This window comes from Perna viridis, chromosome 13 (assembly GCF_037379345.1).
Source record: "Perna viridis isolate PV_CMFRI_1.1 ecotype Kerala chromosome 13, ASM3737934v1, whole genome shotgun sequence".
Lineage (NCBI taxonomy): Eukaryota > Metazoa > Mollusca > Bivalvia > Mytilida > Mytilidae > Perna > Perna viridis.
Window position 1 is genome coordinate 15764696 of NC_142457.1, and position 12797 is coordinate 15777492.

The following is a 12797-nucleotide window of genomic DNA, read 5'->3' on the forward strand; positions in this document are numbered from 1 at the left end:
AGTTTAGAATACATTTAAAATATAAAAAATAAGAACAACAACAAATGTAAAGGCAAAAGGTGAACGAGATTTTACTACAATAACATACTTCGCAATAGGTGAATGTAAGATTGATCAAGTTTTATGTTTACAGCTTGTGGTCTTGCAAAAGTTGATATTGTCATTATTTTGGATTCATCAACTAGTGTCGGAACAAAAAATTATGAGAAAATGAAGAATTTCTGCAAAGATTTCCTGTCCAATGCTGATCTTGATTCTGGTGCTGTTAGAATTGGTATTGTATCCTACAGTACAGGAGTCTATGTTGAGTTCCAGTTGAACAGTTATTCCTCCTCCAAGGATGTTATGGAAGCTATTGACAATATTCCATACAGATACGGTAGTACAAACACAGCTGATGGACTCAAAACAATGAGGACTGAAATGTTTACCGCAGCTAATGGTGACCGCGATGGAGTTCCTAATATTGTTATAATTTTGACAGATGGTGTCTCAAATATTAATTCCCGGAGAACAATCCCAGAAGCCAAGCTTGCAAGAGCTGATAACATCCATATTTATGCTGTTGGTATTGGCTTACAGGACACTGGTGAATTGGATGCGATGGCAACACCACCAAAAGAGGAAAACAGTTTTAATGTACAGGACTTTGACGAGTTAGCAGCACTTACTGACCAGGTTTTCCAGGCGTTTTGTCCAGGTAATAAATTCCTTATAAACTCGTTATGAACCTTAGTGATTATTCTGCAACGATTGTTGGAAGTGTGGAACTGATGTTTGGATTTTTTATCCGCGTAAAACCCGTTAGGTTAAGCTAAATTCTGACATGAAGAAATCTAATTGTGGTCAAATTATCAATCTTATCCGTTTAATCATGTTGAAGTTTTGCCCTTTATTGCTATTCTTAATGTTATTTCCAACAGAAATCTTCTCTGACACTACCAGATCAATTAGAACCAAACTTGGTTTGAATGTTTATTGGAGTTTATTTCATAGAACTGACGTGCAGATTGTTAATTTGTAAAAAAAACTTGGCATACGTCGTCGTTGTCGTTAACAATTTTGAAAAAAAAACTCTTTTTCTATGAATCTACTTGACCAATTGAAACCAGACTTTGTATGAATGTTTTTTTTTGGGGGGGGGGTATCCTGCATAGAACCAATGTGGGAATTTTTGATCCATCACAAAACATGGCCACCGTTACTTAAAAAAGAACATAGAGGTCAAACAGTAGTTTTTTTGCATATATTTCCAAAATCATTCGGTTTAGCTAAATTCTGCTAAGAGTACAAGTGCTTAGCATTATGAGATCTGTCTGTGGTCAAGTATTCATTTTAATCTGTTAAGCCATGTTGAAATTGTTGCCCATTTTCGACGATTTTCTTTTGCTACTTTTTTATGTTATTTCTTTCGAAAATTTTCTCCTCTGACTCTACTTTATCAATAGGAACCAAACTTGGTATGAATGTTCCATGGGGTATCATGCATAGACTGTTTGAGGATTTTGGGGTTTTTTTTTATACAGTTTTCAGCCAATATCATAATACTATAATAGATAGAAAGACACTTTAAATATATGAAACGACCCTCATGATAAAATCTACCAAAGTCTTCTTGAGTCAAAATTGTTGGACAACTTACCAAATTGATTGCCCTTGAAAGACAAAATTTAACCAGGTGAGCGATTCAGGCTCTTGAGAGCCTTTTGTTTATTTTTGGTCTTTTTTTTAACATTCATAAATTGAATTTCAAATTTTGTGCAATATAGTGTCCAAACCATTTGTTGTGTCCATAATGAATTGTAAGTCCCTTTGCTTAAGTGTGTTAAGAACTAAAATCATGTCCCCACTGCCCCAACTGGTCAGTGTTGGACCACTGAGATCGTATCATGCTGCGGTCATCGAAGCTTTCTATTTATTTTTGGTACAGATATCTCTTATAGTTCTTGAGTTATAAGGGGTAAACTGTTATATTTCTTGTTTGATTTTGAAAATATGTGATTGAATTTAAATTTGTGCAATATGGTTTCCATAGCAGTTGTGTCTATAATAAAATGTATGCTGAAGAGTGTAAATTAATATATATGTATTGTTTCCTCAGTTGCCCAGACTGTTCAGGGTTCAACCACTGCGGTCATATCATGCTGCGCTCCTCGAAACTTTTTATTTAAAAAAAATAGTGTATGTCCATATTTACTACATTTGTTCAATGTTTATACTCCGCGAAGCATTTTATTTATGTTTCTTTGTTTTTTGTGACGCATAAAGGGGTAAACGGAAATGAATAAATAAATATGTCCACAAAAATTGTCGCATTAATTGTATTGCAAATTATGTTTTTTGAGCAACTTTTAAGGTTTTTTATTGATATTACTTATATTTTATTACATAACAATGTCCTTATCGGCCAAGCTCTGCTGGAGAGCAGACATGATTTACTGTCATTGCACTAATTTTGAATGACAACATTACGTCAAATCGACACTGACTCGCCGAAAACAGATGACAAACGCAAATGACGTCAGTGAGGGTTACGGGAGGGCGTTATTTCATCTCTCAAAATGGTGTTGCTTTTATGAACATATAAAAGAACTGAAGAAAGTGATTTAATAATATATACCGAAAGTATATGATGATATATGTAAGATCACTGGTTTTTGCAGTTGTTGTGTATTGACTATAACATATCGTTACAACTGTTAAATATTTGAGTTACGGTAAATATGTGTTTTAGAACCACTCATGTTCTTAATCTTTTTTATGAGCACTTCGGCGGGTGTTTCTAGAAAAGCAGACGACGCTTACCCTACCGGTGCACCTGGTCCATGCTCCCAGTTTTTAGTGGAGTCCGAGTTTACTTTTGTTACTTTGTATGTATGATTTTAGTTCCTTTATGTTCTTTGTTGTGTATGTCTGTTTTCCATGTCTGGTCTTTGTACCTGGATTACATTCTTATGATTACCGCTATAATCTTGGTTCCCTTGATTACTCTTAATCTGAAAATTATCGTTTTAAAGTTGCCACCACTGAAGCACCTAAAGAAAGCGGATATGATTTGGTTGTGGTATTGGATTCATCTGTGTCAAAGGAATATTTTGACTGGATGAAAACATTCACTCGTAACCTAGCTGGAGTTCTCAGCGTTGACGATGACGAATTCCGCATAGGGATGCTACGTTATAGCACTGACGCTGACCCACAGTTCGGACTGGATGATTATTCAAAGAGCAATGATATCATGGATGCTGTTGACAATGTAAGATACAAAGATGGTTTGACTAACACAGCCCAAGCAATAGACTACGCTAGGACCAATATGTTCCAGACACCAGAGGGAGATCGGGACTATGCTAGGAACTTTATCCTTCTTGTTACTGGACAAGACGAAAGTTTAAGCACCAACGACGCATGGCGAGCAGCCGAACGGGCAGAAGATGATGGAATACAATTGTATGTTATTGGGATGAATATTCGGGACAGAACTGAACTTGACGAAACATCATCTCATCCTCTTAACATATACCAGTATTTGATCAGAACTGAGAGAGAGCTGGAAGAAGTACCTGCTCAAATCTACGGAGGCCTTCTTGGAAGTAAGTCTAGCATATGATGAGTGATATAACTATATACAATAATCACTTACACATGTTATAATTAAGCTTATTAAAGATAAGCATTTTAATATATTGTTAATGGGATAGCATTTTTTAACATACCAAGGATAAGTAACAATCAAGTGGTTCTTGTCGGTTTCAAATTTCATTGTTTATATGATTCACATGGTGCTTTTACGTATAATTTTTTAAAAATTTTTCAGTGCCAAAGAATCCACCACCAATGCGACCTAGACCTAGTAAGTGCAACTAATTGTAATAATGTTATGTACACCTGAAAGAAGATGCTTTATCAATTGCAACAATGTTTTTATCCGACCGCTATTCGCCATTTGATTTTAGTCAGGCTGTTACTAAAAAGCGCCCTGGAGCGCCTGGAGAGTTTAACCAGGAAAATACAAATGTTGACATGAAACGTTATTGTTGACAATCACCCTGGCTTCAATGTAAAATGAATGTATCATATGGTTGATGCATTACAAAACTATATACCTCTGATAATAATGTTATTTGCGGCCGGCTAAATTAATGTTGTTAACAGATAAGGGGTTTGGTGAACAGTTCTCTAACATATATCATAATTTACGATTTACCAAAAGCAACAAATGTGATGACAAAAAGTATTTCCAGCCCTAATATACATTCTTGAATACATATCATGTTGTACTGAAAGAAACAAATGTAATGAAACAAGAACTTCAGCACTGTACACTGTACTCCTTGTCAGGTAAAATAGTGATTAACAGGAAAAAAGCGGCTTGAAGAAGATATCATGTCGTCTTATGAAGAAAAACAATACTATTATGAAACAGAGTAGTTTTTGCTCAATGGATGTTGCGGGGGTGTGCAAACCCCTTTCTTTTGATAGAAAAAAGTCATTTTCGTGCAAAAAGGGCTAATCATGATATCTGAATCCTACTCTACAGTCCCAATATACACTGTATTCCGTAACAATGTAACATATTTACAGTTCCCACCCTGGTAGTGACCACCTAATTTGTTCTTTACTTTTATTTCATTTATTGCATGATATAAACACATTTCCCAAATTGAACGCCTGAAATCTTTGGTGGCCTCCTCCATTACAAAGTAATGGGAAGGACTCGATCGTAACCCTGACAGGACGCTGTTGTATCTATGACCTTACTCCAATTCACTTCAATATCGCATTTCGTTCTGTGAATAAATATTGTTGTTAAAGAGTAATCAAGGGAACCAAGGTTATAGCGGTAATCAAAAGAATGTAATCCAGGGACAAAGACCTGACATGGAAAACAGACTCACACAACAAAGAACATAGAATAACTAAAATTACACATACAAAGTAACAAACGCAAATGAGCAACTAGAACTCCACTAAAAGCTGGGAGCATGGACCAGGCAACCGCCGAGTTGCTCATAAAAAGTCAAGTCTGCGGTAGACTAAAAAGGAAAGGAAAACTACGACACGTTGAACAAACCAGTTTTCATGGCGCAGATGGATACACCGTAACGATCCACGAGTTTATGATGACGGCCATACAACGTTTGTAGTAAATACTTCAATGTTGTAGCAACATAACCCTGCTGCAGAAGCCTATTTGTTAGAAGTCTAGCGCGATACAAAAAGTCTGCGTAGTCTCGGCAAGCTCTGTCATAACGTATGAGTTGTAATATGAACACTTCATACGCAGATGCTGAAGGGATGTTGCCACAGATGAAAGGAAATTTGACAATTTTGAATGAAAAGTCATCAATAGCATACAAACTGTACAGACCCTGCAACACTAGCCCAGTACGCCTACCCAGATTCTTTATTGTGCTAACCCAAGACCCAACAGGAAGTTATTCCGTCCTATCCTGATAATTTTCTGTCACTAGAGCAACCAGTCATCACGTTGCATTCATAGCGGAAAAGCAGTAATCATTTTTTTTATTTCATGGCATAGCTATGGGCTGGAGATTGAACTCGCAAACTTCTGCGCTTTAAGCGAACACTTCCACTTTAGCGTCGAATCAAGCGTTACTCTCGTCACGTAATCTGGCTCCTGTTATATTTAGTTTCACAATTATAAAGATATTGTTTATTATGAGGGTGTTTTATTATCGTGTTTAATTTATGATATCTGATATGCACCTTTTTATCTCGAAAGTCACCCTCATCTGATCCATCAAAAACAAACTAACTTCATCATTTAAGAATCAGTCGTAATAAAAATGCATGTCAAAAACCCACCAAACTCACTTTTATTTTTTTTAAGAAATAATTACTGATTATATAACAAGTCTTAGTTTTTGATTTGGCTCTTGTATACTTTTGAAATAAAAAATATATATATTATGCTTTGAATTTACACTATGCAAGAGTTGCCATTCTTGGTATGGTTTGATTTACTTGATTTTAGTAGATAAATATATGGTATTCTGAAAAGTGCAGATCTGAATACAGATGTGGCTCGAACTCGTGGCAACACCGCCTGCACAAAGTCCAGCGCACCAGACCACTCTGCACTCATGCAAATTTTTGGTCGTTCCAAAAGTTACAGCCCTAACGAATGACCAGGCCAGCGAAAGTTATATTTTTATGTAGCCTATCTGGCTGATTGGGATCAAATTAATGATGCCCTAGATTAATCCTACGTGTTCTACCGCTGTGACAACTTTGGCAATACCGCTGCACAAAGTCAAGAGCCCTAGAGCCTAGACTTTGTGCAGGCAGTGTTGCCATAGATGTCACAGCGGTACGAATTCGAGTCTCGCGGAGGGAACGACCAAAAATTTGCATCGCAAATTTGACAGTTCTAACATGGTTGGGAATTTTTCAGACCTTTCTATACCTTTACTTTATCTTCCTTGTATCAAGTTGATCCGATAGAGCAGTGTATCGACTAGAATCGTCACATTCTGAGACGTGTGTATAATATTGATTTGTAGTGACATGCATCATTAATTTGATCCTCTATCCTACATAATAAATGTAAATGAACTGTCCCGTACTACCATACGTCGTGTACTAAGTTACAGTCCTAGATTAATTCTACGAGGAGGAATGACCCGGCCAGCGAAAGCTATATTTTTATATAGCCTAGCTGGTCGAGTGGTCTAGAGCGCTGGACTTAGTGCGAAGGGAACGACCTGAAATTTGACAGTTCTAACATCGTTGGGAATTTTTCAGACCTTGCCATACGTTTATATATCTTCCCTGTGTTAATTTGATCCGATAGAGCAGTGTAGTGAATAGAATCGTCACTTCTGAGACGTTTATATATATATATATATATATATAGACTGAAAGAGCAGCATTTGTTTAGTGGGTTTTCTATGCCATGAATCACTATACCATTGGCAGTGTATGAATTTCATATGGACTGGTACATAATGTTCTTGAATACAAGAGTTACTCATATCCACTGACATAATACACACGTTTAGCAGAGTGTAGAAGTATTATGATTGATGGGGTACAAATTTTATTGGTTTTCGTGGGTTAGGCAAACCTACTATTTCTACGGGTCTATATATTCCTAGTTGTTCTGAAGATTTTATTCGGTTTTCCAATAAGTCAAGCATCATTTAGTTATGTGCGGCACGTTTAGCATTTGAAAGATTTGTTACGCAAGGCGCCTTTATAAGATACGTTTATTTAAGTAAGTATGAAAACATAAATGTATATATAAAAACTAACATATACTGATACTTTCAGACAAACCTACTGTTAGAGTGGTACGACCGGTGTACCGTGTGTCATATGGTAGTCCAGGTACCCTTGAGTGTATTGTTGACTCACGCCCACAACATTCTGATGTAACGTGGTACAGAGTGAACAATGGTGTCAGAACACTGGTTACTATCAATAATAATTACGATGGGGCCACAGTGAGCAGACCCTCGTTGACCATAAGAAATGTAGATTTTGCTGATGCTGGTTCTTACGTTTGCTCAGCGGAGAACCCAGCGGGAAGAGGATACAGTGACGAGACATCAGTTAAACTACTCGGAGGTACATCAATACAAATAAACAAATAATCAAATCAGCGACTAATTGTGCAAATAAATAAATGCTACATTTAATTGCAGATGTTGCACAAAAAGACGTCAGGCACTAATGCCTTCAAAAACCTGGAATTTTACTTCGAAAAAGAAATTATACTAGTTGATCGTCGTTATTAATGTAAGAATTTAATATCGCGTTACAAAATTTAACTGTAATGAGGAAACATGGTTACTATGTAGAACCATTATTTTTGCTATCAAAATTGACACGTGAACAAATAACTGAACAATTGAAATAACGGATGAGCATCTTTAGATGTAACTTCGATAGTTTTCAAAGTGGCAGCTCTATCCACATGAAATATATGACAAAACATTAAGTTCATCCATGCTTGTATAGGATATTTTCTTTACCGTGTTTGTTATGATTCTATTTGTTCTTTTACAAAGTTCAAGAAGGTCATAAGGTGACTGAACATTTTGCTCGTTTACATTTTGTTATAACATCTTTATCGGTATAGTTGTACAATATGTTAGACTTGCATATTTTGTTTGTTTGTTTGTGCTGTATATTCATGACTCGACGATCCGATACTTATTAAGTTTACTAGCTGATAGCTTCATTTAGACGGATTTGTTAATGGCATGTTCTAATTGGAAGTGCTACACATCTCTTTAGACCATAGCCATGGCTAAAGATATGTGGTAAACACATGTCCCTCATTTCGTGCAACACTTAGTCTCTGCGTCTATTCAAAGTATACAGAAACTATGCCTATAAAAATAGAAATAAATCAGTATCGCTCCGGATAAAACAATACGACATTAATGGTCAGCCTGTGGTAAAACAATGATAAAATTGAGTTTTATTTTTGGTTTTATACTTTTCTGTTTATGTGCATTACGATAAAAGTGATAACTTGATTTTTTTTGCTGTTTTTCAAGATCCCCCAACTGTCAGTATTCCCCTAAGCGAGTATACCGCTCCCGTCGGCGACAAAGTGACTATAAACTGTGAGGTCAGTGCAAATCCCCCTGCAACAAGAGTATACTGGAAAAGGAATGATGGACGTATCGTCACGTCTTCTGGACGATACTCCCAAATTTCTCCTTCTTCTCCTTCATTAACCATCACAGATCTTCAAACAGTAGATATTGGAGGGTACCAGTGTTTTGCTGAAAACCAGTTTGGTGTATCAAGTGATACAACAGCCTTAAAAGTAACACGTATGTAATTTTTTTTTTACGATTTATGATATTGCTACAATACATACTAGCACTATGATAGAAATCAAAACGCCAGAGCAAAGCTCACTGAAAAACCACTCGTCCTAACTAAGATACCCAGTAGCTTTACACGATAATGTTAAACAGGTAGTCAGTGTCACTTCAGTCTGACATTGAATATCACCATATATTGATTTCTATCAAAACGTCAAATTGCTGTGATAAGTGGCATTAGAAGCGGAGGCGATAAAAGATTTAAAAAGCAGTCTTTGTAAGAATCAAGCACATTCAGTAATATGTGATAGACCCCCAAAAAGGCTACACAAGTTTTTGTATGTTTAAATAACAATTTGCTTAATAGGTATATATGCTGGAATGTATAATTATTCTTGCCAATCTTTCTGCTCTTAGGAGATAATCAATATTTAAAGTCCAACAGTTTCTGTTGAATTTTAATGTCATTTACAGAGTTATCTCCCTTAATTTTGAATTCCACAGTACATTCTTCATAATTTATATCTTTTTATGAACAATGGTTTTATGAAAAGCCACATGTTACTGTTTGTTTACTTAAACATTTTGAACAATATATATAAAGGGAAAAAAACATGAAGGCTTTCCAACCGTGAATCCCATTTTGCATGATTCTCAAATGGAGTGCTAATTAATGATAACAGTTTAAACGGATCTTAATGCATGTGAAAATTCAGGCTGTTGTTCAAATGTACGACTAATATTGAACAGACTATCATAAACTATCTATTAATTGATTTCGATTTAATAAAACGATAATATTTTTGCATTATCACAAGTGGCTTTATGGTCTTATTGTCATTATGAACTGTTTTTTTTTAGTACCAATAACTCTCCCACCAACGGAAAAACGTAAGTATTGTCGCTATTGCAAATGTCTGTGGCGTGTAAATTAAGTTAAATAACCAATTTTCTCGCCTTAGATGTTTACATCGTTTGCTTTGTCCTTGAATTACCATGATCATTCAAGCATGTTTCTTGCCCATTTTCTCCATTAATATATTCTATGAAAAGAAGAACAAAATCCTCTCACGCTCGCTTGCATTTAACAGTTTAGAATACATTTAAAATATAAAAAATAAGAACAACAACAAATGTAAAGGCAAAAGGTGAACGAGATTTTACTACAATAACATACTTCGCAATAGGTGAATGTAAGATTGATCAAGTTTTATGTTTACAGCTTGTGGTCTTGCAAAAGTTGATATTGTCATTATTTTGGATTCATCAACTAGTGTCGGAACAAAAAATTATGAGAAAATGAAGAATTTCTGCAAAGATTTCCTGTCCAATGCTGATCTTGATTCTGGTGCTGTTAGAATTGGTATTGTATCCTACAGTACAGGAGTCTATGTTGAGTTCCAGTTGAACAGTTATTCCTCCTCCAAGGATGTTATGGAAGCTATTGACAATATTCCATACAGATACGGTAGTACAAACACAGCTGATGGACTCAAAACAATGAGGACTGAAATGTTTACCGCAGCTAATGGTGACCGCGATGGAGTTCCTAATATTGTTATAATTTTGACAGATGGTGTCTCAAATATTAATTCCCGGAGAACAATCCCAGAAGCCAAGCTTGCAAGAGCTGATAACATCCATATTTATGCTGTTGGTATTGGCTTACAGGACACTGGTGAATTGGATGCGATGGCAACACCACCAAAAGAGGAAAACAGTTTTAATGTACAGGACTTTGACGAGTTAGCAGCACTTACTGACCAGGTTTTCCAGGCGTTTTGTCCAGGTAATAAATTCCTTATAAACTCGTTATGAACCTTAGTGATTATTCTGCAACGATTGTTGGAAGTGTGGAACTGATGTTTGGATTTTTTATCCGCGTAAAACCCGTTAGGTTAAGCTAAATTCTGACATGAAGAAATCTAATTGTGGTCAAATTATCAATCTTATCCGTTTAATCATGTTGAAGTTTTGCCCTTTATTGCTATTCTTAATGTTATTTCCAACAGAAATCTTCTCTGACACTACCAGATCAATTAGAACCAAACTTGGTTTGAATGTTTATTGGAGTTTATTTCATAGAACTGACGTGCAGATTGTTAATTTGTAAAAAAAACTTGGCATACGTCGTCGTTGTCGTTAACAATTTTGAAAAAAAAACTCTTTTTCTATGAATCTACTTGACCAATTGAAACCAGACTTTGTATGAATGTTTTTTTTTTGGGGGGGGGGGTATCCTGCATAGAACCAATGTGGGAATTTTTGATCCATCACAAAACATGGCCACCGTTACTTAAAAAAGAACATAGAGGTCAAACAGTAGTTTTTTTGCATATATTTCCAAAATCATTCGGTTTAGCTAAATTCTGCTAAGAGTACAAGTGCTTAGCATTATGAGATCTGTCTGTGGTCAAGTATTCATTTTAATCTGTTAAGCCATGTTGAAATTGTTGCCCATTTTCGACGATTTTCTTTTGCTACTTTTTTATGTTATTTCTTTCGAAAATTTTCTCCTCTGACTCTACTTTATCAATAGGAACCAAACTTGGTATGAATGTTCCATGGGGTATCATGCATAGACTGTTTGAGGATTTTGGGGTTTTTTTTTATACAGTTTTCAGCCAATATCATAATACTATAATAGATAGAAAGACACTTTAAATATATGAAACGACCCTCATGATAAAATCTACCAAAGTCTTCTTGAGTCAAAATTGTTGGACAACTTACCAAATTGATTGCCCTTGAAAGACAAAATTTAACCAGGTGAGCGATTCAGGCTCTTGAGAGCCTTTTGTTTATTTTTGGTCTTTTTTTTAACATTCATAAATTGAATTTCAAATTTTGTGCAATATAGTGTCCAAACCATTTGTTGTGTCCATAATGAATTGTAAGTCCCTTTGCTTAAGTGTGTTAAGAACTAAAATCATGTCCCCACTGCCCCAACTGGTCAGTGTTGGACCACTGAGATCGTATCATGCTGCGGTCATCGAAGCTTTCTATTTATTTTTGGTACAGATATCTCTTATAGTTCTTGAGTTATAAGGGGTAAACTGTTATATTTCTTGTTTGATTTTGAAAATATGTGATTGAATTTAAATTTGTGCAATATGGTTTCCATAGCAGTTGTGTCTATAATAAAATGTATGCTGAAGAGTGTAAATTAATATATATGTATTGTTTCCTCAGTTGCCCAGACTGTTCAGGGTTCAACCACTGCGGTCATATCATGCTGCGCTCCTCGAAACTTTTTATTTAAAAAAAATAGTGTATGTCCATATTTACTACATTTGTTCAATGTTTATACTCCGCGAAGCATTTTATTTATGTTTCTTTGTTTTTTGTGACGCATAAAGGGGTAAACGGAAATGAATAAATAAATATGTCCACAAAAATTGTCGCATTAATTGTATTGCAAATTATGTTTTTTGAGCAACTTTTAAGGTTTTTTATTGATATTACTTATATTTTATTACATAACAATGTCCTTATCGGCCAAGCTCTGCTGGAGAGCAGACATGATTTACTGTCATTGCACTAATTTTGAATGACAACATTACGTCAAATCGACACTGACTCGCCGAAAACAGATGACAAACGCAAATGACGTCAGTGAGGGTTACGGGAGGGCGTTATTTCATCTCTCAAAATGGTGTTGCTTTTATGAACATATAAAAGAACTGAAGAAAGTGATTTAATAATATATACCGAAAGTATATGATGATATATGTAAGATCACTGGTTTTTGCAGTTGTTGTGTATTGACTATAACATATCGTTACAACTGTTAAATATTTGAGTTACGGTAAATATGTGTTTTAGAACCACTCATGTTCTTAATCTTTTTTATGAGCACTTCGGCGGGTGTTTCTAGAAAAGCAGACGACGCTTACCCTACCGGTGCACCTGGTCCATGCTCCCAGTTTTTAGTGGAGTCCGAGTTTACTTTTGTTACTTTGTATGTATGATTTTAGTTCCTTTATGTTC

The 12797-nt window shown here is 35.5% G+C and overlaps 1 protein-coding gene across 20 annotated transcripts in view; it reads left to right on the forward strand.

Annotated features, from left to right (window-relative positions):
• Nucleotides 1-12797, forward strand: part of LOC148599731 (uncharacterized) — a 213592-nt gene that overhangs the window by 144657 nt on the left and 56138 nt on the right. For all 20 annotated transcript variants that reach the window (XM_088559211.1, XM_088559217.1, XM_088559219.1 and 17 more), the window contains 7 exons: nt 134-700; nt 3018-3593; nt 3818-3853; nt 7297-7593; nt 8532-8813; nt 9669-9698; nt 10030-10596. In XM_088559211.1, coding sequence (XP_088415337.1) covers nt 134-700; nt 3018-3593; nt 3818-3853; nt 7297-7593; nt 8532-8813; nt 9669-9698; nt 10030-10596 — 2355 coding nt within the window. The remainder of the gene's footprint in view (nt 1-133; nt 701-3017; nt 3594-3817; nt 3854-7296; nt 7594-8531; nt 8814-9668; nt 9699-10029; nt 10597-12797) is intronic.